This window comes from Eublepharis macularius, chromosome 5 (genome assembly GCF_028583425.1).
Source record: "Eublepharis macularius isolate TG4126 chromosome 5, MPM_Emac_v1.0, whole genome shotgun sequence".
Taxonomy (NCBI): Eukaryota; Metazoa; Chordata; class Lepidosauria; order Squamata; family Eublepharidae; genus Eublepharis; species Eublepharis macularius.
In genome coordinates, this window is record NC_072794.1 from 104691929 (window position 1) to 104717589 (window position 25661).

General features: G+C 42.7%; 1 protein-coding gene across 2 annotated transcripts in view; it reads right to left on the bottom strand.

The window, feature by feature from the left end:
* Positions 1 to 25661, bottom strand: part of FKBP5 (FKBP prolyl isomerase 5) — a 115279-nt gene that overhangs the window by 30475 nt on the left and 59143 nt on the right. For both annotated transcript variants that reach the window (XM_054980539.1, XM_054980538.1), the window contains exons 2-5: positions 16839 to 16965; positions 14650 to 14794; positions 11938 to 12080; positions 4658 to 4772 (exon numbers count right to left, since the gene is read on the bottom strand). In XM_054980539.1, coding sequence (XP_054836514.1) covers positions 4658 to 4772; positions 11938 to 12080; positions 14650 to 14794; positions 16839 to 16943 — 508 coding nt within the window. In that variant the 5' untranslated portion in view covers positions 16944 to 16965. The remainder of the gene's footprint in view (positions 1 to 4657; positions 4773 to 11937; positions 12081 to 14649; positions 14795 to 16838; positions 16966 to 25661) is intronic.

The window sequence follows — 25661 nt, forward strand, 5'->3', positions numbered from 1 at the left end:
TGCTGCTATTCCCAGCTATGTGGGAAGGTGAGTGTTGGCGGCAGCCACCAGGCCTGGCGGGCATGGGGAGACGGTGACGAGCCGCCTCCCCTCAGGGGGCAGGGGCAACCCCCATGTGCCCACCCGCCAGGCCAAAAGGGAGCGTGCTGGTGAGAAAAGAACGGTGGGTGATGCCGGCGGCATCTGTGTTTGTGTTTGGCCGTCTGTGTTTGGCCGTCAGAGCTGCCTATCAGGGTTTGCAGGGATGAGATTGGAGTGCCCATGGCTACAGAACACCCCCTTTCCCCTCCCTCCCCTGGGTGTCTTCTCCCAACTGGTGACTGCTTTGCTGCTCCATGGTTGGAAGGAAGCCCTGCTGATCATGGAAAGCTGAGCTTCCATTCGGGTTTCCAGGGCGACAGAAGGAGGGGAAACACAGCTCAGGCATTCCCCTGGCTCCGTTGCCCCGGGAATAGATTACTGGCGCCTGAGTGTCTGGCTTCCCGATCTGAGCATGATCCAGCCCCGATCCAGCCCCCCTCCCGATCGCTGGATCGTTGGCCGTGGCCGATCACGATCCGCTGAGTCACGATTGCGCGATCGCCATTATCGTGGGGTTTTTTGGATCGTAATGCGGATTGTGCCCATCTCTACTCACAACAACCTTGTGAAACAGGTTAGCATGAAATAAAATATTCCAGTTTAATGTAGCACAGTGGTTAAGTGGTTGGGCTGCAAATCAGCACTCTGCTCATTCAAATCCTACTATCATCATGAGCTCAGCAGGTGGCCATGGATAAGCCACTCCTCTCAGCCCCAGCTCCCCAAATAATAATTACACTGACCTTGTTCACTGCTTTGAATAGGGCACTAATCTGACTAGAAGAGTGGTATATAAATGCTATTGTTGTTGTTGTGGATTTAATCCTATGTCTCCCCATGTCTAATCAAACACTCCAATGACTAATTCTGAGAGAACCTTGTTCGTAACCAATTTGAGCCACCAATCTTGTTGGGAACATTCAAGTCCATCTTTCTATGAAGAAAATAGAATTTGAGCATACCTTGAGTATTTCAATATACCTTTCCTCAAGAAGCATGTAACATCCTATACATACTTGCATAATAATATGCCATGGAAAAAAGCAAAACTTGCTTTTGAGCAGGGCTTCCTTGTACCAGTATGCATCAGTACAGTGTACTGCCATGTCTTTCAGCTGGCAGGGCTTGGCCTGTAAGTGCTGGGGTACTGGCACCTTTTTGTTACAAAAAAAAGCACTGACAAAGGGAATCTGCAAATTCCAGTACCTTGTTTCTATCAACTGGATCCCTGCTGCAAGACATTGCTGTCATAATGGTGATAACAAAAAGGCAAAATCTTTATCAGGCAACCACACAAGGGAGCAATAAACTATTGTTTGTCGAATTCTTAAGAAAAATAGTTTTACGTGGGTAGCCATGTTAATCTGTAGCAGCAGAACAAAATTCAAGTCCAGTAGCACCTTAAAAACCAATATAAAATTCCGGGGTATAAGATGTGAGTAAGAATAAAAGAATTACTCCATATGAACTGTGTAGACATAGTACAAGAAGAAAACATTTGCAGTTTTAATTATCAAATTGTACTTAAATGCTATCTAAAACAGATCAGTTGGATAAAGTTACACTTGGATTATATAGTAAGAAACCTCAGCCAGGCTAGGGAACATCACTTCAGCTGCTGAGCTGACTTATTGTTCTCTCACTGCCTAGAGCAATTTTGTTTTGAAGAGCACAGAACACTGTGTTCTGAATGTGGCTGGCACATGAACTCTGTGCACTGACAGCAATTTGTAGCTTGATTAAAACAGCAGAGGGGCTGTAACACAACATGGAATGCAAATATTCAACTGCAGCCTGTGCTTTAGGAAGCAGAGATGTGAATTATGCCGTAACACCCAAGCTTAATAATACGGTCTACAAGAATTTAACCCAGAGATTTTAGTACTCCTACATGCATATTTTCTCTCATTCTAATTATAGCAGTAATGTCAAGAACTGTAATAGCTTCCAGTTAGGGTTTTACTAGAACTCAGTGGAAACACTACAGTTAAATCATGCTTGCTGGGATTTTACCACCAGCCTGGTTTCAAAACACAACTGTAACTATTCTTCTGGTGTTCTACCAGTCTGCTCTATTCATGTTAAATCATCAGCACATTTTTCCTTCACTGTGGCTCACAAGAAGTGTGAAATGGAACTCTCAAATCCACAGACTATTAACTCTTGACAACATGGGATACTGACAGCATCTGCATGTATTTTCTTCAGAAGCTCCATCTATACTCCCATTTGATTTCAGAAACATGTGACTATATTTGATAACGTTAAGTTCAAACCAGGATAAAAATTACATGTCCACTTGAGACTCATTGATACCAATGGCACCCAATAGCCTTAGGGGAGAAAAGCAAGATGAAAATATTTTTAATATGTACTTTTCTAATGCATCTAATAGAACCCTAAGCAGAGTTACTTCTATCTAAGACTATTGAAATCAATGGGCATAGTCTAGAGTAAATTTGCATAGGATTGCAATGTAAATTAATTCTTTTGAATTTTAGCCTTGGGGGCTTTATTTGCATTGTTCCTACTTATTAAAGAGCTACTCTCAGCAGAAATATTAATGTAATGGCTAAACAAAAGGTAGATATTCTAAATAAAGTCTACATAAAATACAGACGATTAAGGCTACAATCCTATGTGCATATCTTTGCAAGGAATGCTCAATTATCTCAACGGAACTTCCAAGCAAGCATTCATGTATTCATATCAGCAGAAACATGTCTATTGTTTCCAAAATCAGAGGGGGAGTATGGATGTGTGTGTTGGGGAGGGGTTAAGAGCTTTTTCTGTGCCTGCTACGCCTTTCCTCCCAACCTGCATCCTCTGTGTTTAAATTGTTGGTGTGTGCTAGAATTCCCAAAATCTTATCCTAGCCACCTGTTCTTGGGCAGACATCCAAGCTTAGCCCTTAAATGTATTTAACTTGGTCCAGACTGTGTGCACATCAGCATTTTTAAACCATCACTTAATCTACAAATTAGCAACTATTAGTTTCATACACAGCTATATATATTTATTTCATTAGGGAAGGGGATGGATCTTATGCAGCAACTAGCTGTCTAGATTCAGTGTCATCTTACATTCTAATATGCCATTTCTTTTTAATGAAAACTTGAAACAAATGCCACACACACACACACACACACAAATGGCAGTTCTGCTCAAAGGACGAACAAAACTGAAAGGCAGCAACACTGATGATGAGATGGTACAGTTTAAGCCACCTGTTGCAAATGCGCCAGTCACAGCACACCTTATATATTCAATGCATGAGGCAAACCTATTAAATAAGGAAAGTTTGAAACTGAAATAATATGAAAACCTGAAAAACTATGGCACTAGGATTTACAATGGTCTTTGTGTAGCATTGCTCAAAGTACCAGTATTATAGCTATGCTTTCTGGAGGCACGCAGAAACCCCAGAAAACGTACCAAACTTTAAGTTCAACAAGAGACATTAAAAGATACGACTTTCTGTTTACTCACTAGTGCTGTGTAGTCAGTTTTACAATTTAGGGGTGGTTTATATTCAAAGCCACAAACAGCCTTACCACAGAACATAGGGCTAATACTACTCACAAAACAGAACAGAGGTGACATTTCAATAGATCCGTCTCCCCAACCAAATGTATGGTAGTAGTAGTGGTTGTTGTTTTGTTACAGTGTCAGGTTTTGTAGATAATGGCCTGATAATTGAAAAGACTAGATAACTGACGTTCCACACATGAACAAACGCATAAAGCTGCCTTATACTCAATCAGACCATTGGCCCATCAATGTCAGTATTGTCTACCCAAACTGGCAGCTGCTGTCCAAGGTCTCAAGCAGAGTCTTTCACCTCACTTACTATCTGATCCTTTTCGCTGGAGATGCTGGGGATTAAACTTGGGACCTTTTGCATGCCGAGCATGCTCTACCATCACCTCCCCACATTCAGTGGTAGAGTATAACCAATATAAGCTATGGGATACTAGGCAAAGGTTCGTCTCATCATCCTAAGTCTCTGCTCTCAGTTTCAAAAGGAACAAAGGCAACATGGACCAGAGCAGAAACATACAGAACAAAAACTGAGGAAAGAAGGGTCGCTTGAGCTGTCAGGAAACTAACAGTCAGGTTCTTAGTAGACTTAAAGTACTGGGTGGATATTAAAAGGTAACCAAGATAAAAGGGGTTGAAGGAACATAAAAGAGGCTGACATGGGGAAGTTGGCTCTAGAATTCAGCCATATGAACAGCAAAATCAAAAATTAGGCTGGCTAGTTGGAGACAAGTAAGAAAGTACAGGTTTTAAAATTTCAATGTCATAACTCCAAGAGCAGCTGATAAGGTTAAGCAAGAACACTGGATTTACTGCAGGAATGTATGGGTTTTGTTGGCATCTGGTAAACACAAGTCACTAGAAGATTTGCCAGCGTAAAATGTGTCAATTAACTTTGCCATGTTTGAAGCTGCTATTTCCACTCTAGCCGCTCATACCTTACTTAGAAAGAAAAAAACTCTCCTGCCCCAAATTCAAATGCTCCAAGTCCTGCCCACAGGTTCAACTGCAGTCCCTCATTCAAACTGGCACTCACTTTGTACCGTAGCTCCTTCATTAGGGTTCGAGTATCCTTCTCCTTTCTGTTTAATTCTGCGGATGATGCCTCCATCTTCAAATAAATCTTCTCCTTTGAAATCAAGCAGTTCAATCTTTAAAAAAGCAAGCAAGCAGTAAGAACCTCAGAAGAATGATAAATCATATTTATCCTGCCATATTAAAACCAGAAAGAGGCCCATCAAGAAACACAAGCAATGGATTCAAGAGCTCATGCATATGACCATGTTTCTAATCAATCATTTTCTCCCCTGTACATGTAAGATTCATCAATGAGGCAAACAGAGATTTGCAGGGGGCAATTTCAGGTTAGGAAAATTCCTCCAAATTCCTTCTCCCTGTGCACAACAGTCCAAGTCTAAACTGGGCCCACATGCCTGGGAATCAAATTCCCAGCATGGAAAACCAGGCACAGGTCAGATCCAAAATCTTCATGCTGGCCACGTTTCTGCCATGTGGGCTTTATACATGAGGACCCAATTCACATGTTACACAGTAAACTTATCAGATAATTAGTTTGCATTGCTGTGCTCTTTTGGCAGAAGAAAACACAAGCATCTTCCTCCCGGGCTGTGCCTCCATGACAAATAACAATCTCTTTGCAAACACTCAAATTATAACTATGGATCCTTGCAAAATATGATTTTTATTGTGGCTAACAAAACCAACACTACTATGTATAATGTGGTTGTACAGATACAGGAGAACTTCAAAAGAGTTTTGAAGACCTCCCATTCAGAATCTTTGAAGTCTGTGCATTCCCACTCTGCAGTAGCTTATCTAATTTTTTTAAAAGATGCATGCTGTCAGAACTTAGTGCACTCCATTTTTAGCCAGATCCGATAAAAACATTATACATCTTTTCCAGACAGTATTTATTTATTTAAATTATTAATGTACCCACCTTTCTCCTAGGCCCTAAGATGAGTAACAACATAAAAAAATACAAAAGAGTTTAATAAAACAAAACTAAAAGCAACTTCTGCCCTAACCAGTAGGGTATTTCCACCTTTGCTCAAATTCAGGCTACCCTAAAAGATCTCAGGAACAGCTTTGATATGCACAGGAAAGCCAGGAGGGTAGTAGGAGCATTCCAGATCTCTTCTGGGACTCTCCAAGACACTTAGGGCAGCCACTGAAAAAGCCCAAGCCTGCACTGTGGCAGAACAACTGATAATGGACTTTGGCAGGAAGAGCAAAATTGTAAAATGGATACATACAGGGACAGGCAGTCCTTCAAGTCTGTGGGCCCCTAGTCATGAAGGACTTTGAAGATGAGCACTAAAACCTTGAACTGGACCAAGAAACTAACTGGCAGTTTCACTCAAAATGTGCTTCAACTGCTTTTTCTTCTTTTTAATATATTCTTACAACATATTTAGTCAGTATAGGGTCTTTCCAAAAACAGTGGGAGTTTTGCTTTGTGATGAGGAAGAAGATGGCACAGTCATTTCTAATCCTTCACATTTCTGCTTATAAAATATTTTTTGAAACCTAAGGTCGCCCTTCCCCCAGTAGAGGTGTGGGATCTCTGCCCCCAGCAACAGAGGATTAAATTAAGAAAATGACCATTGGCCCTATGTCTTGACATCACTTCCAGAGAAACACCCAAAGTGAATCTGGTAATCACCAGAAATTCAAAGAATCACTAAAAAGCTATGGTTTTACCACAGAAACGACTGACATCAGTCAGCTATAATAATCACTAAAAATCTAATGGTTTATGGTAACTCCTAGAGAAGTGTAACATTACTTTCAGGGTTTTCCCAGAAATAAAATCATGCTGTCATCATTAGCTCCCCCCGCTATGTTACTAGTTCCTTGTTAATAGTCATGTCTACTTAAGTCAGGGCTCATTTTGAGGGGGAACGCACAGGAACGCAGTTCTGGTAGTTCTCCAAAGAGGTCACATGTCAGGTGGCCCCGCTCACCTGATTTTCGGCCATTTTGGGCCCATTGCGGACTGGATTGGGGCCGAAATGGCCAGGATTGGGGCCAAAATAGCCAGGAATGGTCCCAAAATGGCCCACATCGGCCTCTGATGGGTGGTGGATCACTCTCCTGCTCAGCAGCGGCCCAATCCTGACCATTTTGGGCCCCCTTTTGGTTTCAGCCCCCTTTTGCCATTTTGGGCCCAATTTCAGCCCTGAATGGCCAGGTTTGGGTCCAAAACAGCCAGGATAGGTGACGTCAGGGGGTGTGACATGTGCAAACCAGTTATGCTAACAACACACTTCCGGCGATGGCAAGAGGTGTGACATATGCTAATGAGTTATGCTAATGAGTTCCTGCAGCTCTTTTTCTATGAAATGGCCCCTGACTTAAGTTGTAGCAAAGTGCAGTCTCTCATACGAAGGGATGGAAGTAGTGCTATAATGCCTTAAGGATGATGTCCTGGCCTTGCCTCCATCAACAATCAGCATACCAGATGTACCATTGCTAAGCTCCACTTCCTTTCCCAAACTTTTCAGGGAAAGAGAGGAGCAGCATGGCAAGGTCAGCAAGTATATCCTTCCCTCATCTCCTGCTATTGGTTATACTGGAGTTACAGGTCCCTTATTATATGACTAGCAGTAAGGCCCATTGTTTGCAGAAATACAATGGACCCTAGCAGCACTCCCCCCGCCACGCCTCCCCTCGTGGCATCAGTTGGGGGGGATCAGGAAGAGATCAGGGAGCTCCCTCCTTCTCCTCCAGCCCCTTGGCTGTCGCTTGGCTTGTGCTCTAGCAGCAGAGCCAGGCCTCACAGAGAGTCCCACCCTCAGCCACTGTGTGATCTTGGGAGGGCCTCGCTGCTGTGCTGAGCCTTACTACAGTGGTGACGGACTCCTCAGGCACTGCAGTAGTGGGCTCCTTGGAAGCCCCAAGGCAGCAGGAAGGTTGGGCGTTGTGGCACTGGGCTCCTCCATGGTAGTGGGCTCCTCAGAAGTCCTGAGGCAGCGGGAAGGCTCAGCGCTGCGGCGCTGGGTTTTCCCATCACTGGGCTGGGGCTTCCCAGGCCTCCAAAAGTCCTAATGTGGCAGGAAGTCTCGGGGCAGCAGGAAGGCCTAGTGCCACAGTGCCACGCTTTCCTGTTGCCACACTGGGTCTTCCCTGCAGCTGCATGGGGATAAGAAGTGAGTCATCAGCAACATGGTTTGCCTTTTATGTCTTACGATGCTTCTACATCATTACTTTTAGGTATACTATTTATTTCTAATCCTCAATTTTAAACTTCTCCTTTGGTCAGTGGGAGCTCCCAAGTAATAAAAAATAAAATTTCCTTTTATTTCAAACAGACAATAAAAACATTTAACCAGTCATGAAAGCATATTAAAGGAACAATTTATGCCAGAATCAACCAGACTCCTCCACCTCATCCTGCAAAGCTTCCACATCTATTGAGACTGCATTAGTAAATTTGACAGAAATGTTACATAAATGTTAAAGATGAAGAAACATAACACACTAATTCTGAGGCATGAAGTTGATTATACTTGATCCTCAAAAGGCGGCACATTTTTTCTGGTCACTCTTGCAATAATTTTGGAAGAATACATTTTTCCTCTCCACACTGCATTGTAGCTAATTTCCTCAAATGCTTAAAAGCTAAAAACAAGTTCCAAACTCATTGTTAGCAAGATTTCCCATTCAATATGGCTGATCATTTCAGTTGTGTTTTCAGTTCCAAGAAATATCACTTTCTCAAAGGAAGTAACAAGAGACTTGCAGGTTCCTCTTCAAAAAATTCTTTAGGCATTTAACCTTAGGATACCTATGCACAAATATGCTGCTCAGTATCAATGTTATTATTTTGGTTCCTGATTGCAAGAACAGTAGCACACTGTCCTATTGCTCCACAGGTATTCTCTTTTGAAGATACAGTACTTGTTTAATCTTTTTATTTCATTGCGTACTTTGATGTGGATATACATAATAGTTTTCTACATATTTCTAGAATGGAAAATCCAACACAGAATGCAGTTTCAGCGATAAAATCATCTAGCTACTGTACTGCTGCTAATTCAATTTGTTCTGCCTGGATAAGATGTCAAGAATTTATTTATTATACATTTTGCTGTTTTATTTTCTAAGGACAATGGTGGGGAGGCACAAAAGCTAAGCCTACATTACAAATAGTCCCCACTGCCAACGTTAATACACCTTGATGACTATGAACAAAATCTAAGCCCAGCAAATTCCAAGTGAAGTAGTAATGCTAACCTGTAGTTACATTTACTTTTTCCTAGGGGGAAAAAACGGCTGTGGTGACAGACCATCTTCAGAACAACACAATGCAAGAGTACAGTGGACAAAAAACAACAGTAATAGGTCTGCTAACAACACTTCTCAAAGTATGCAGTTAAATGACATTAGACTTTACCACTAATCTCTTTTGTCAGTACATCCAAGACCACCCTCATGTTCATTTTCTCAGATTCCACTTCTCTAATATTGAATGGATACTGTGGGTCAAGTTAAACATGCAGTTTTTTAAAGAGCTGGGTCTGGGTTTCCCTTCAGACACAAGCATCTTTGAGGAATGGCTGTAAAAAGATAAAGGTGAACACAAAAGGCCTTGGAATGCCACCACAGGGGAAGGAAGAGCTCCTGCCTTCCCACGCGAGCCATTTGTCTGTGTCAAAATAGCACGGGGCAGAGTATTTCCCTGAGTCCCTCTACATGAGACAAATTACACAAGGACGCTTAAATGAAGGGAGACGCAACGCTAGCTGGGAAGCCAAGTTTTAAAAGACAGATCGGAAGGCTCTGTCAATTTCCTCTCTCTACAGAGCCAGCAAAGACGCTCCTCTGGGGGTTTGTTTATTTCCTCTTTGCCTCCCTGAAAGCCCTATCAGTTTCACCTCCCCTTCTGGGGGCGAAGAGGAAATAAACAAACCCTCTTTGCTGTCTCTGTAGACAAGGGAAATTGACAGAGCCTTCCAATCTGTCTTTTAAAACTCGGTTTCCTGGCTAACATTGCGTCTCCCTTCACTTGAACGTCCATGTGTAATTTGTCAGGGCTTGCCGCGGCTGCCACTGGGCGTGGCACTGGGCGGTCTGCTCCTGACATCACAGGGGGGCCAGGGACTCTGCAGGACCCTGCTCTGTGGAAGGAGGGGCGGTATACCTCACCCAGACTCCCTCTCAGTCCACTCGCTGGCCTGCTCAACCTGGCCTGCTTACCCTCTGTGTCCTCCTTCATCTCCTCCTTCCAGAACTCTCCTCCAAGCCTCCACCCTTGCATCCTACTGCTCTCCCTCCACATCATCACTCCTCACTCCCACCCACCATCTCAGAGCTCTTCCTAGCCACCTTATATAGGGCTTCCTTTCCTCGCCCCGCCCTCCTTCTAGGCTTGTGCCCTCTCCTGACTTGGCCCAGCTGTGCCTTCCCTCAGGTGTTTCCCTCCTACCACTAATCCCTTCTTGGCTTCCTTGCCTTGCTGGCAGGGTGGGGTTGAATGCGAGCCATCCCCAGCTGAGGTCTCCTTGGCCTTGCTCACGAGGAGCTGCCCCAGCCGGCTTCTGTGCTGCTGAGCCTGCCTGGCCTTGCTCACGAGGAGCTGCCCCAGCCGGCTTCCATGCTGCTGAGCCTGCCTGGCCTTGCTTGCGAGGAGCTGCCCTGGCCAGCTTCTGTGCTGCCTGTTCATTGATGCCGGGCGGGGCTACCCATCTCCTCCCCCAGAATGCCTGTGGCAGCTCCACCTGGAGGGGCTTGGCTCCTAGCACCTCCTGAGCCAGGCTGCTGTCCTCTAGCCAGGGTGTGGCTCTGGGCTGTGGTGGCTGCTTCTCCTCCTTGGAAGGTAAGGGCTCCGTTTGGGCTGTTGCTGTGTCCCTATTCCCCTTGCCTTGGCCCTTTTCCTCTAGCTTTCTTAGCCCCCTCTCTTCCCCATGGGGGTGGGACTAGCTGGCTTCTCCCTGCTCCCTCCAGCCTTCTGAGGCTTTGGCCTTTCGCCCCTTCCCCCTGGAGTAGGCAGGTTCTGGCTCTGTTTGCCAGACAGAGCGGTTGAACTGCTGTCTCCCGGCTGCCCCCTGCCGTTGTCTGTCAGCAAGTCCGGGGGCTGGGCTGCTGACCCCGGACACAATTCGTCTCATGTAGAGAAACTCCCTGTTTTTACTGCTTCATGTGCATAGAATACTCCACATGGAGCAGCAAAAACAGAGAAACCTCCCCACTTGTTATTTTGGAAAATGGCTTGAGGGGAGAGGGAGGAGCCCTTCCATCCCCCACAGTGGCATTCTTTGGCTGTTTGGACTCTCCTTTATTTTTTAACAGCCATTCTCCATAGCTCCTGTATGGCTGCTGGGAACCAGAATTTTTAAAAATCTGCACATTTAGCTTGACCCACAGTCCTCTTTCGAACATCTTTAGTGATAAACTTCTTTAGATCTTCTCAATAAAACTTTTTTAGTTGTTAATAGGCTGGTTCATTACAAGGGCACGTGCTGACAGGAAAAGAGTATGTTAAATTCTCTCCTTGGTTGGCTAGTGATTAAATCGATGAAAAGAGAGATGAATGACTATCAGTCTACATGTTACTTCTTTTACAAGTTCTCCATGGAGCCAACCCATACTCTGTACAGACACATATCACCTTGGGGATTGGCTTCTATACAAAAAAAACAACAAACAGCATGCAATTGGGCTCAGAAAGCTGCCACTGGAGGAGGGAAAGCTCCTGCCTTTCTCCCAAGTTTCCTCCCGCCCTGCCAAAACAGTGCAGAGAGGAGAGGTTTCCCTATTTTTGCTGGAGGTATTGTGTACATGGGCGGCAACAGAAAGGGGGAAAACTCTCCTTCCCAGCACTGTTTTTGCATAGGGGAAAAATGCTTGGGAGAAAGGCAGGAGCTTTCCCTCCCTGGCAGCAGCCTTCTGAGCCCATTTGCTTTCCTTTTTAAAAAAGTATAGAAGCCAATCCCTGAGGTGACATGTGTCTGCACAGAGCATGAGTTGGGTCTGTGGAGAACTCATGACAGAAGTAAAATGCAGAGTGACTGTAATATTGCATGGAATGACAAGGGTAGTCAAATGGCCTGTTCTCGGGTTTGCTTTCGTTTCTGACTGCCAGTGCTCAATTTCCAGTATTATCGACTGGCAATGAAGCAGTTGGGTGCATATTGTTCCAGGACTCAAGGATAAGATTTCATATTGTTGCAGGGAGGGGGGGCGAGTCTGATAATTTATATTAGTCAGTTGATTTGCAGTGCAGTCCTAAACAGAGTTACACCTGTAACTATTTTAAAACAACACTGTTATTCAGTTTACATACACACTTACTTCAAAGAATAGTGTTGCATTGGAAGGTATTTTGGGGACACTGCCAGCAGAACCATATGCATATTCTGGTTTACACAGCAAGTGGCAAATTTCTCCCTTTTTCATGGTGGCAATCCCAATATCCCAAGCCTTGATGACTTGGCCTAATAAAAAGAAGGTTCAGTTAAACAGATCTTTATAAGGAGGCTTATCAAAACAAGACAAATATCCTTCACTTCCTTTTAAAGCCATACATTGACATTTTAATGATCTTTTAACTATGTATAAGGACAATGATCAAATAATTCAACTGTTAAGAAAATAAATAATATCAATCTGTGTCTCAATTTCTTCAGCATCAGAAAATTACTCAAGTAAGCTATAAAACATTTTTGCTGTCCCCATTATATGAAGACAGCATTACTTTCAGCAAGAAATATTTGTATAAAATGTTTATCATTTAGGAACTGCAGCAGACTTATAGATTTGATAAAAGCAAAGGATCCAGTCAGAGCACATAGCAGTTACAAATATAGTCACATAAATGGTAAGAACAATGTGATGGTTTTGTGGATCTGAAGTTAATCTACTGGAACAATAAGGCATTTAATTTCCAAGGTTTCAAGAAAGCACAGAAAATCTTATAATATTAAAAAAGACAACTAAAGTGAATCTATACTCTTCTCGGCAGTTGTTTGCCCCCCAAAACCAAAGCATTTTTCTGCTGCTGGAAGCTGCTTAAATTTGATCTACAGCATACCTCCTGAAAAAGCATTCTCCTCAGTAGGATGTACCTACAGAAAATTCCTCTCTCTTTCTGTATCCTTTTCCAAGGGATGAGTACATTATAAGGTGAATACATAAAGGATACTATCCTCAGAGATGAGGGAAGCTCAATGCTACCACATTCTTTCCAATTTAAAGGAATTATCAATCATTATTCTCAATTTTGTATGAATTCAAGAGAGGGACAAGAGTAGAAAATCTCCAGATGCTATAGGCCAAAATAATCCTCACTAAGGAGTTTTGTGACTTATCAGTGGAAAGCAAAATTTTTAAAATCATGTGCTATTTTATGTCTCTATAGCAGCTGAGGCTTTCCTTTTCTCAGCTGAATACAAAAATCATTAAAACTCTTCAAGCTTAGTTTGATATTTACTTTACTTTTATAGTCTCAGACATTAAAAGAAATAGAAGGATTTCAATTTTCTCAAAGCAACTGTATTCATAGAATACTAATGAACAAGTCAGTGTTGACATCTTGTCCACAGATATATATCCATTTGTCTACATCCGTTTTCTACTTTTTCTTCCTTTCTCCTGGTAAACACCTCTAATTATTTGGATTAATAAAGGACATGCAGACTTTAAGAAGGGGATTAATGAACTGTTGTTCTCTCTTTTTTGAGTTTTATATTTGATAAAAAGTATAAAATTCTTATCTCAAAAACAGACCCTAATTTTCTCCACTGGCGATATTAAAAACTTCAACTATTTTTCTACAGCCTCCAATGGAAAAGCATGAAAATGAAGCAGCTCGAACACAACACCCAGAATAAAAAATACTTTTACCCAGAGCTAAATCACATGATCAACCGTCTCATGTGATTCATCTGTTCTTTGACAGTATTACTTCAAATGGAGGGGAGACATACTAGAGGATAAAAGTCTAAATCTCAGGCTTGCAATCTAAAGCAGCACACAGAAATAAATATACCATATTTATCTACTTTCAGGTGGGTAGCCATATTGATCTGTAGTAGAAGAGCAAGATTCAGGGCCAGTAGCACCTTAGAGACCAACTAGATTTCCAAGGTGTGAGCTTTCGAGAGTCAAAGCTCCCTTTCTCAGATATGATCATACCCTGGAAATCTAGTTGGTCTTTAAGGTGCTACTAGACTCAGATATTTAACTACAGATTGTTTATGCTAGGATCACAACTGAAGTCAACCCCAGATTAGCCTGAAGATGGCTGCTGGATAGTTGGTGGCCAAAACCATGGTCTCTCATCCAAACTCCATTTTATTCCATGTTTACAAAGCACAAAGCCATCCTGTGCCAGCTTTGATGGTCAGCTGGAGGCCAATTTTGATGGAATCATACTAAGCCTGGTTGTGCAAATAAACAGGAGGAGTGAGCAAATGAACAAACTTGTATGCTGCATACACACACTTAGAAAAAACAGACATGTTCTCTTTTCACAGTGCCCATGCAAACAGAGGATGTATTCAATATGTGTGCAAACATTCAGGATTATAGAAATGCTTACACAGCAATACATCCCCATTTTTAACAGGAGCCACTGAGAGCAAATTTATACTAGATACCTAAACTGCTCTTAAACTGGTATAACTATCATGGGGTCTCTCAAAGAAAATAAGGGAACTGTAGATTTCTGAAGGTACTTACTAGAATGCTCTTTTAAACATATGTAGGGGCCTCCTGATTTTCACGGTTCTCACATCACAGGTGGGGAGACATGGGAGTTAAGTTTCAATTTGATGTATATTGAGTTAGGCAATGACAACAGTAAAATGGGGATATGAAGCAAAGTGGCTGTTTTGCACAGCAGTGGCAAATCCAGTCATTTGCCATCTCTCAGCTCTCTGTTTACTCTTGGTCACACAATGAAAACAGAACTATACATAAATAAACTCTCATTTAGTTGACAAGAACCCAGTTTATATCCCTAAGGCTCTCTCTTTACCTTTCTCCACCTTTTCCACTCTTTACCTTTGCCCAGGCTGAAGATAAATGGTTCATTCCTGTCACGGCTGGAATCAAACTTTTTCCCATTGGCCAGCTTCCCTTTGTAGTGGACATAAACCTTGTCTCCAATCATAGGAGATTCATCTTTATTCCCTGGTCTCTTCACAATCTAGAAGACATGACAAATCAAACTGATACAAGTTCAAGTACTTCTCATGACCATTTACAAGAGTTTTTCCATATTGAATGTGTTGCACACCCAGATATGAGAATGAATGAGCCAGCTGATAAATTACACAAAACTTCAAGGAACGTATGTGAATTATATTTTAAACCCAGAAATCTATTTCTAGGAAGTATAATATATGAATATGCTCATTTATAATATATGAATATACTCATATACTAGAAGTGCAGTTAAATCCATTTTGTTTTAAACATGAGAACATTTAAGGCCAATTAACTAAAAACTGGTCCTGAGGTAGCGTTGCCAGGTCCCGGGGGGGGGGCAAACCAAGGGATGGGGGGGCACAGGGGGAACTTATCTCACGAGCGCACTCCAGAGCACCCAGTGTTGCACCAGGAATAACATCATTCCTGGTGTGATGCAGAAGTAATTGGTTGTGCTGGGGGCTGACTGAATGAAAATTGGCCCCAAACGCTAAATTGGGGGCCAATTTTCACTCAGTCAGCCTCCAGCATGACCCATTACTTCCATGTCACGACAGGAATGACATCATTCCTGGCGCGACGTGGGTGTGTGCAGGGGTGCTCTGGAGCATGTGGGAGTGTGCTTCGCCCCCAAAACTGTGTTCCTGCACCTTTCTTCCCCCTACCAGCCAGGTGTGAGGTGGTGAAGGGGAATGGCAAGCCTATTCTGAAAAATGGCCAGTCAGCTATAGTGAGAGCTCAGTAAGATATAAAATGTCTCAGTGGGCAGTAAATACAGTGGACATCACACCTCAGCAAATTAGATATAAGAGGACTTCATCATATGTTCAGATTGTTGTTCAACATGTGATGAAATCCTGAGCTACACTGTGTAATCTGCTTTGACCTCAGCAAGAAAGCTGGACTATAAATAATGTGAATAAATAAATAGTAGAATGAATTATATGCATTTCATGCAACCTAGTAGGAAGGCTGAAACCCATCCATTCTGCATTTGCAACCTTTAGGCAACACTTCTATAATCTGATTTTTGTAGATCTGCCCTTAATGACACTTTGGAAATTTTAATTAGAAATTGTTAAAACATTAAGTTACAGTGCTATTTATCTGTTTACTTTATTTATTTATTTACTTCATTTATACCCCACCATTCTCTCCAACAGGGACCATCATTCTCCCCTCCTCCATTTCATCCCATGAGGTGGGTTACACAGAGAGTGCATGGCTGTCCCAAGGCAAGCTGGAAATTCAGAGGAACTAGTAGAATGTGGCAATAGATTGTTATAACATTATAATGGTATAGTGACAGGTAAAGTTGTGGTTTAAAGAGAAAGTCCTTTGGTAGTGATAGAGATGGTAGCCCTGGGGGACTGAGGAAAGGAAGCACTGGGAAAATTGCTATGTAGATGCTTCGTTTTCTCTGCAAATACCTCCGCATTCACAACAGCAGTAAAGGAGAGCATCATCTCCATGTGGAACCAGTCTACCTGAATGAGCTGCTGTATGGCTGCTTCAAAGCAAAGCCTATTGTAAAATATTCCAGATTTACTGCACAATGAAGGGTTTTTTATCATTAGTCTGTCACAAACTTTGAGAACCAATGCCTAAGGGCAAAACTAGATGTTACGGTGGCCACAGGTCAACCTGTGGCTGCCAATGCCATTTTAAAGAAGAATTTGCTATTTAAAAATACTGTGAGAGCCCAATCTTGACCAGGCTCATGCCCCAGCACACCTTTTCAAGTGCAAAAAAGGGGAGGTACTATTCAGACACTTGAAAAGGCACATGGGAGGGGAGCCACCTGTTTCCACTGTGCCTTCCTTGTGACATTTTTAAATGGCCAAATTCTTCTGTAAAATGGCAACAAAGTCCATGGGTTGGACCTACGGCTACTGTAATGTTTTGTTTGGCTGTAGCTATAATGGAAACAGATAAGACTTTACTTCTTTTTTACTGCTGCTGCTTCAATAGTTACCAGGCACGTTTCACAATTTATTGAACTAGTCATGGAACATTTATATTAAGTTCTCCCACAGAGTTACCTTCAGAACTCCTCGATCTTTGTTTGGTGTGATATCCTCTCCTTGTTCAGCAAGAGTTGCTGTCTGGACTTCTCCTTCCTTCTTTGTAGCCTCATCAGTTGTCATGGTCTCATTTCACAGGCACAGCCTTTGGAAAACACACAAACAATAGATGTGATATTCTTTCTTACCAACATTCTAAGCAGACTTATTTAAAAGACTTATTATATTTCTGACATCTCACACAGCATAGCTGACTCAATATGAGCATGATCACAGGGAACTGGAACACTTTACGTGGGAATACCTAGGCATGCTTGCAATGTAAGTTAATGGGTACACATTAGCACACATGAGAGAGTCTGATGCTTTCTAGTAAACAAATAATACACTTAATTCCATTTTAAAATATTTTCCATTATGTATGTCAGACAAAAGAATTCTATACAACCTCAGTTGACTAACAGAGCAGCAAATGACAAATCCTATACTGGATCCTGTCAATCATTTCTGCTGACAAAAGGAGGGGGCAATTTTTGACAATGCTGCCGGCCCGTGACAGACCTTTGACTTCCCCCTACACTGTTCCTAGGAGTTTTATTGGGGGGGGGGGTATTTGGGTTGCAGTGGGAGGAGGAATCAGAGATTATGCTCCACGACTGAAATCTTTTCATCACTGAAGAGTTTGCGTAGGAATCAAGATGGTGTATACAGAACACAGTCTTATTCAAAGTCAATCACAAATGACTTCCATATGTTTCTCAGTCATAACATATGGGCCATTTCCACACATTTTTTTTTTACCTCAGGTTCAATGCTGCCGGGAAGCAGAGTTTTTTTCTGCTTCACCACAGCATAATGATGCATTTGTGTATCTAGTTCCCCACCATCACCTTTCCTAAACCTGGGATATGGATTACAAACAATTGGGGTTTTTTTCCAGCCGGAACGTGGTAGAACGGCGTTCCGACAGTTCTCCAAAGAAATCACGTGTTCTCCAAAGAGATCACGTCTGGTGGCCCTGCCCACCTCATTCAGGCAGCTGAAAAGCTGGGGTTTAAATGCCCCTTTACGTGCTGCTGTGCATTGGCACGGTAAGGGGGATTTAAACCCAGCCGGCTCACTTGAGGTGCCTGGTGGGGAAGGTTAACCAGCTCAGCTGAAAAGCTGGGGGGTTTAAATGCCTCTTTCTGTGCTTCTGCACAGCATCACAGAAAGGGGCACTTAAGCCCAGTCGGTTCGCTTCACGTGCCACTTCCACAAGCTTCATGTAAATAGTCTTAGTAATATGTAATCAGGAATTGTATGACACAGATTTAGAAAGCAACATATTACACTGTCTGTATACAACTAGTTATGACTGTGAAACTTTCCCACAACTTTTGAAAATAACTCATTTAGCATTGAGTTCATTGAGTTCTTTATGCAGGCACACATTAGGATTGATCACATGCAGGCCAGCTGACAGGAGAAGTTTTTGTCACTTCTCTAAAGCTCTATTAGGGGGCCACTTCTCCCAGTCACATATCAGCTCATTTTCTCACCTTAACAGCCATGTGACTACCCAGAAGAAGAGTCCCCTTCTCTGTTTTCTTGTCTTGAGTCACCGCGATCTCATACTGGACCTTCTTGCCAGAGAGTTCATAGCTGGGCAGGAAGGGGGAATGTGTGCATGCACAGAAGAACTTGATGAACAATGGTTACAGGCAAGCACAACCCTGTTTTCATCTGCATTCTTCTGTGCAATCCCACATTTGGAGATTACCAAACTACACACAATGAGGAGGCGGGGCGAATCTCTCCAAGGCATATTTTATTAACATCAACACAAGCAGTAATAATGCAATAAATTCTGCATTAAAGATGTATATAACTGAGCAGGCAACTTAGAAATTGTACCAAGAAGGTTAGCTAGCTCTTTGAGCTGATTAACTTATCAAGACATGCTAGTATTTTCATAGGGTGACATTAAAATAAAATCAAGAGAGGTGTCATATATGCCCCTGTATATCTGCCATGAATGTATATGGGTTCTGCCTCTGGCTTCTGAAAGTGTGGGAAGTTCTTTATTGCTCCATGCCAGTGGGTTATCTTACAAATGTTACAAATGTTTACTTTCTCTTTCTTGCTCCACTGAGCCAGTGTCTTTGACAGCCAGATGAAGCTGGCTTGTGGGGTGCTCCTCCTGAGAACCAAAGATAAGTTCATCTTTCTCACTGTCTGCTCTAAAACAATGTCTCACTACAACACTCCCCCTTAACGGTCCTTTTTCCCTTGGCAGGAAGATTCCCTATAACTAACATTGCTAGCCCCATATACGTCACTTCTGCCAATTTTCCACCGTCTATGCACCTTGTACTAAATGGATCTCTAATAAAGTTAGTTCAACTGGAACGCCTGTGTGTTAACTGTGGAGAACTTGGGGACCCAACTGCCAGGGACTGACAAGAGGACTTTTTAACAGAGGGATATACTTGTTAATAGTTTACTTATATGCAAATAGTGGGAAAGATTTAAAGCAGATAATAGACAATATGACTGATCAATTTATGTACAAATGATGACTGTTTTATCACAAAAATGTAAAAACTTGTTGAAACTTGAGACAGAAGAAGAGCAGGTCAAAGAATATATGATTAAATGGGCTAAAAACTTTGGGTATGATATATTAATGGAACAATGGGAAAATACATTCTTAAAGGATTGAAATTTACATTAAGTTCCAGTCTTGAGAATTTTTATAAGATGATATATCAACGGTATATGACTCCTGAGAAATTGGCTAGAATGTATCAGGGCATGTCGATTGTATGTTGGAAATGTACTCAACATGTTCTTTCATACATGGTTGTCTTGTAAGTTAGCAAAAACTTTTTGGGAACAAATACAATTATTAATACAGACAATTTTAAAGATTAAAGTGCAATTGAAACCTGAGACGTTCTTATTGGGAATTATAGTTTTTCAGCGGGGGAAAAGTGCTGGCACTCTCTTCTTATACATGATTACAACAGCAAAATGACTATATGCTCAAAATTGGAAGAATTCAATTGTGCCCACAATGGAGGATTGGCTGACAAAGATGATGGAACTGGCATAGATGGCAAAGCTTACTTCACTGATTAGAAACAAGTCAGTAAGTTCATTTGTTGATTAATGGAAATCCTTCATAGATTATTTATTTAAAATAGATAATAATGATTTGATGATGTGTGGATCTATGGATTAAGAGATTTGTGACCTGGGGATGGGGGTAAGGGTTGAGCATTCCCTTGAGAAATTAGCAGGATCTTTGATGGGGAAAATGGGTTTGCCTTCCACCTGTACGTGGAAGGCATATATGGCTGCCCACTGGACTTTAAGGGATGTGGTAGCCAAACCCTCTGACTTCAACTCATAAGTACCCAAATATTAAAGGTAACGGGAAACTCTCTGATGTAATGCCCTTACCCTGTGCCCATTCCAAGAAACGTTTCCATTTTGAATAGTATGACCTCCGAGTTGAAGGTCTCCTAGCATTCAGCAGTATTTGCTGTAGGTGTACAGAAAAGCTCATAGCCAGGGGTAAATGCACTATGCTGTTAAATGCATGGAGCTCAGGTTGTGGTGAAACTGTGTTCACAAATGAATTATGTCTAGTGTCTGTGGAAATGGAATATACTTCCATTTGGACAGAGCAAGTAACTTTGTAAACCAAATTTGTCTGAGCCAAAAGGGGGCCATGAGGATGCAATCTGAATTGTCCCTCTCTATCTGGCAAATGACTCTGGGCACCAACAGAATTGGCAGGAATGTGTAAAACAGGTGACCTGTCCATACAATGTTGGAAGACATCCCCAATAGAGGAGGGATCGCTCCCTACTAGGGGTGTGCAAAGGCACACTGTTTCGGGATTCTCATTTCGGATATATCCGAAACGAGAATCTGATCCGGAAACAGCATCGTTTCGGGTTGTTTTGAGTTTTCGGAAATGCATTTCAATGCATTTCAATGGGGAAAAGCCTCCCCAGGCTTCCCAGAAGGCATTTTCCCATCAAATCAAACCAAAATTGGTGGGAGCCTTCCTCTACCTCCCCTCTAACAACCCCCCAAGTTTCAGAAAGTTTGGACTATGGGGGGCCAAGTTATGGCCCCCCAAAACAGGTCCCCCATCCTTGCCTAAAAAGGGAAAGGTTTTTGCTTGCTGCTGCTGATCTTCTCTAGTTCTAGGTTGTGCTTGCTGCTGCTGATCTCCATTTTTTCCTATGGGGAAAAAATGAAGATGCAGCCATGCAGGCTTTTCTTGCCAGGGGTGGCATTTTGCATGCAAAATGCCCCCAACCCTCAGGGTCCCTTCTCCTACCTTTCCTCCCACCCCCCACCAAGGCTCAGCGTTTTGGAAATCGCTGTTTCGGATTACCCGAAACGTTTCGGGTTTTCTGAAACGTTTTGGAAAAACCCGAAACGTTTCAGGTATATGATACCTGAAAAAAACCCGAAACAACCTGTTTCAGGTTTTTTCAGGTATCATATACCCGAATTGCACACCCCTACTCTCTACCATGGAACAAAACATTTATGCTTTGGTATTGATCACCATTACAAACAGATCCACATCTGGAATGCCCCACTGCATGAATATTGGACATAAGTAGATACTGTTCACAGTTCACTCATGGTTGGAACCTGGCACCCTACTCAACACATCTACTCTGGTGTTGTCTGAGCCAGCAATGTGGATAGCCTGAATGGAAACATTGTTGTGAATCACCCAATTCCAGATGGCAGTAGCCTCTGCTTGCTGAGGCAGTACATCACTGTAGTGTTGTCTGTTTGGATTTGAATGCCCTTGCCCTGGAGCATAGCTGTGAACAAGACAAGACCATAAGGTATGGCTTTGAGTTCCAGGACATTGTTATATAAGGACTTTTCCCTGTCAGACCACTCATTTTGTATAGCAACCGCACCACAGTGTGCACCTCAGCCCTGCAAAGATGCATTGGTTGTTAAGAGTGATCTGATGTTGTTTAGTGCCAAAGGGCATACCTCTAAACAAATTATCATCTCTGCCCCACCATTCAAGAGACCTGAGAATTTCTCGGACTAGAAAGCTTATGGTTAGGGGAATGTGACGATGCTCTGAATTTCCACAAAAATCAATTTTGCAAGGTATGCATATTCAGCCTAGCAAAAAGCACTACTGAGGTGGTAGCTGCCATTAACCCCAGTAGTCTTTGTATATTCCAAACACATTGAAAACATTTTAAGAACATGGCTACTGTAGATTTAATACCTAGTGCCTTATCTAGGGGCAGGGCGACACTGCACATTATGGAGTCCAGGATTGCACCAATATAGGCTACTTTCTGGGTAGGTTGCAATCATGACTTCTTTACAGTGATCACTAGACCCAACCTTTTATATGTTTCCACAACCAGGCTAACATCATTTACCAACAGGTCCCTAGACAGGGCAGTGATAAACAAGTCATCTAGATGAGGGAAAAGAGAGCATCCCAGAGATCTGTGGTTCAACGTTATTTATTGCTTTTTAAAGCATTGGAAATCATCTGAAATTGTCTTCTGAATTACTGATCAATTTACTGCATTTTTATAGCACCTAGTCACTTTATTAGATTCACTAATTTATAAATCCAGAGGAGTTAGCCGTGTTAGTCTGTAGTAGCAAAATCAAAAAGAGTCCACAATTACTTCGAATTTGGTGACAACTTATATCTACAGGTTAATGGCACAGCCATGGGCACACGCATGGCACCACAATATGCTAACATATTCATGGCGGACTTAGAGCAACGCTTCCTCAGCTCCCATCCACTGGAACCACTACTATACTTAAGATTCCTGGATGACATCTTCATCATTTGGACCCATGGGAAGGAAGCCCTTGAGAGATTTCATCAGGACTTCAATAACTTTCACCCTACTATCAACCTAAGCCTGGACCACTCTACACAACAGGTACACTTCCTGGACACCACTGTACAACTACATAATGGACGAATAAATACCACCCTATACCGGAAACCAACAGACCGATACTCATATCTACATGCCTCCAGCTTCCACCCTAAACATACCACTCGGTCTATTGTCTACAGCCAAGCCTTACGTTACAACCGTATCTGCTCCAATGCTCTCAACCGAGACTCACACTTAAGAGATTTACAACAAGCATTTTTGAGACTACAGTACCCACCAAATGAAGTGAAGAAACAAATCAACAGGGCCAGACTAGTACCCAGAAACAGTCTGCTCCAGGACAAACCTAAAGGAACTAACAACAGAACACCACTGGCTGTCACCTATAGCTCCCAGCTCAAACCCATCCAACGTATCATCAGTGAGCTACAACCCATCCTGGAAAATGATACCTCTCTCTCAGAAGTCCTGGGTGGAAGACCTTTCCTTGCCTTCAGACAGCCCCCCAATCTTAAACGACTTCTCACTTACAATCATGAATTGGCTGGCAGAGTCACCAGCACAGGTACCAGGCCCTGAAACAGACCCAGATGCCAGCTCTGCCCCTATATCTACCCAGGGAATACAATTACAGGACCCAATGGCATCAACTACACTGTCTCTGGCTCTTACGGCTGCTCATCCTCCAATCTGATATATGCCCTTATGTGCCAACAATGTCCTTCTGCTCTGTACATTGGACAAACCAGCCAACCTCTACGCAAAAGAATAAATGGACACAAATCTGACATTAGAAATGGAAACGTCCAAAAACCAGTGGGAGAACACTTCAATCTACCAGGACATTCCACCAAAGACTTAAAGGTCGCTGTGGTTCAACAGAAACCTTTCAAAAACAAAATCCAACGGGAGGCTGCTGAATTGGAATTCATATGCAAATTTGACTCTGTCAAGCTGGGACTGAATAGAGACTATGAATGGTTATCACATTATCACAGGTAACAGATTCTCTTTACAGAGGCGTGATCTGGGGGAGCCCAGTGATGCCTGGTGTGGGCTTTCGGGGACCACAGTTCTCTTTGTCAGATGCAGCTGGCAGGGAGAGCTGTGGTTATCGAAGGCTTATACTACATAGGAATTGGATACCTTCACTGCTCCAAACTAATACGGCAAACTGACTGCACACCAAAAGGAGATGTTTACATTTCCAAGCAAAGGAATGTTTTGATTGCCTCCACGCTAATTGCATTCTGTCTCTTTGTGATATATGTTCTTTCCTCTCTCTCTCTCTTCTCCCCTCCTCTTCTGTATCTGCCCAGTTTTGATCAGGCATCTGATGAAGAGAACTTGATTCTCGAAAGCTTATGCTACAATAAAATTGGTTAGTCTTAAAGGTGCTACTGGACTCTTTTTGATTTTACTAATTTATAAAGTTGTCTTCAGAGAGATTTATCTTGGAGTGTGTTAATCTTTTTCCTGGTTGTGGCTCAACCACTCTGCCTTTTGCCTTTTGTTTTTGGCTCTCATTCAGCAGGGTAGCCTCCCTGCTTTGTAGCTAAATCTCCAGATGGTGGCTGGAGAGCTCCTGGAATTATAATTGATCTCCAGGCAACAAAGATCAGTTCCCTTGGAGAAAATGGCTGCTTCTGAGGGTGGATGTTATATATTATATCCAGCTGAGGTCCTTCCCCTCCCCAAACCCCACTCTCCTCAGGCTTTACCTCCCACACACACACACCTAAGACTCTTAACAAGTAGAGAGTTCATCTGCTAAATTAGTGCCTGAATAGGACTCATCTTTCTTTGTTCAGTATTTATTGTATGTATGCCTAAGATGTTTCATCACTATCTAGGGTTGCCACCAGCTCTTCTTACCCTCTCAGCGGGAGGGAGGGACCCGGCACTCACCTTTTTTTGTCATCTTCACGTGCGCACAAAGCACGTGCATGCTCCTGAGCCTGCGTGATGACATCACTTCTCAGAAGTGACATCATCACACAGGCCCAGGAGTGCATGCATGCTTCACACCGGGCTGATTTGGTCCCCAAATGGACCCAATTCGGCCCATTTAGTGCCCAAATCAGCCCCATGTGAAGCATGGGAGTACTCCTGGAGCAAAATGATGATGTCACTCCCAGGAGTGACATGATCATGCTACCCTGAGAGCACATCCCGGAGGCCTATTTCTCCACCTTTCCCCCCCACCAGCCAGGTGAGTGGTGGCGGGGGGGGGGTGGAGTGGGGGATCCCCTGCCCCCAGTGAGGGAATGGCAACTCTATCACTATCTGAAATTGAATCACTCACGATTTACTACCTTTTCTTCAAAATAGTGATGCTGTAGTTTGTACTCCTAACATTGCTCTCCTTTGGTCAGCTACAGCTTCTACTGACCACCACCTATTCTGCCACTGCAGACCTGCCTACTATGGGACAAAAAGGAGTCCTGCAAGTTCCAACAAGCAAAAAAATGGGAAAAGTGGATGACACAAGCAGTAAACGCAAGGACTGCATACTCTTTTAGATATACTGGGATTTTAAAGCAACAGAAAGGTTCACTGGTTTGCAGTCTGGTAGCCTGGCAGCAGTATTAAGTTGAACACCTCTGTCTTATCTAAAACAAAGCTGTGATAATTAACTTATGTAGCCAGGGCACATATTCACAGAGCTTTTTTCAAAGGCATAGAGAAGGGGATAGTTGCTCACTCATTTTACTGTTCCCCACTGCTCCAGATAATCTGAAAGCTTAACGTGCCAGTACATTCTATAAACCAGTTTTGAAATCCTCCATCAAGTTGTGGTTTAAACATCTGGAGGCCATTATAGATTTAAAGCATAGCTATAGATAAACAACATAAACTGAAAAAGAAATTAGACTTGCTTAACTGAGCTGCACATAGACATGGTCGGAAGACCAAAAACAACTGT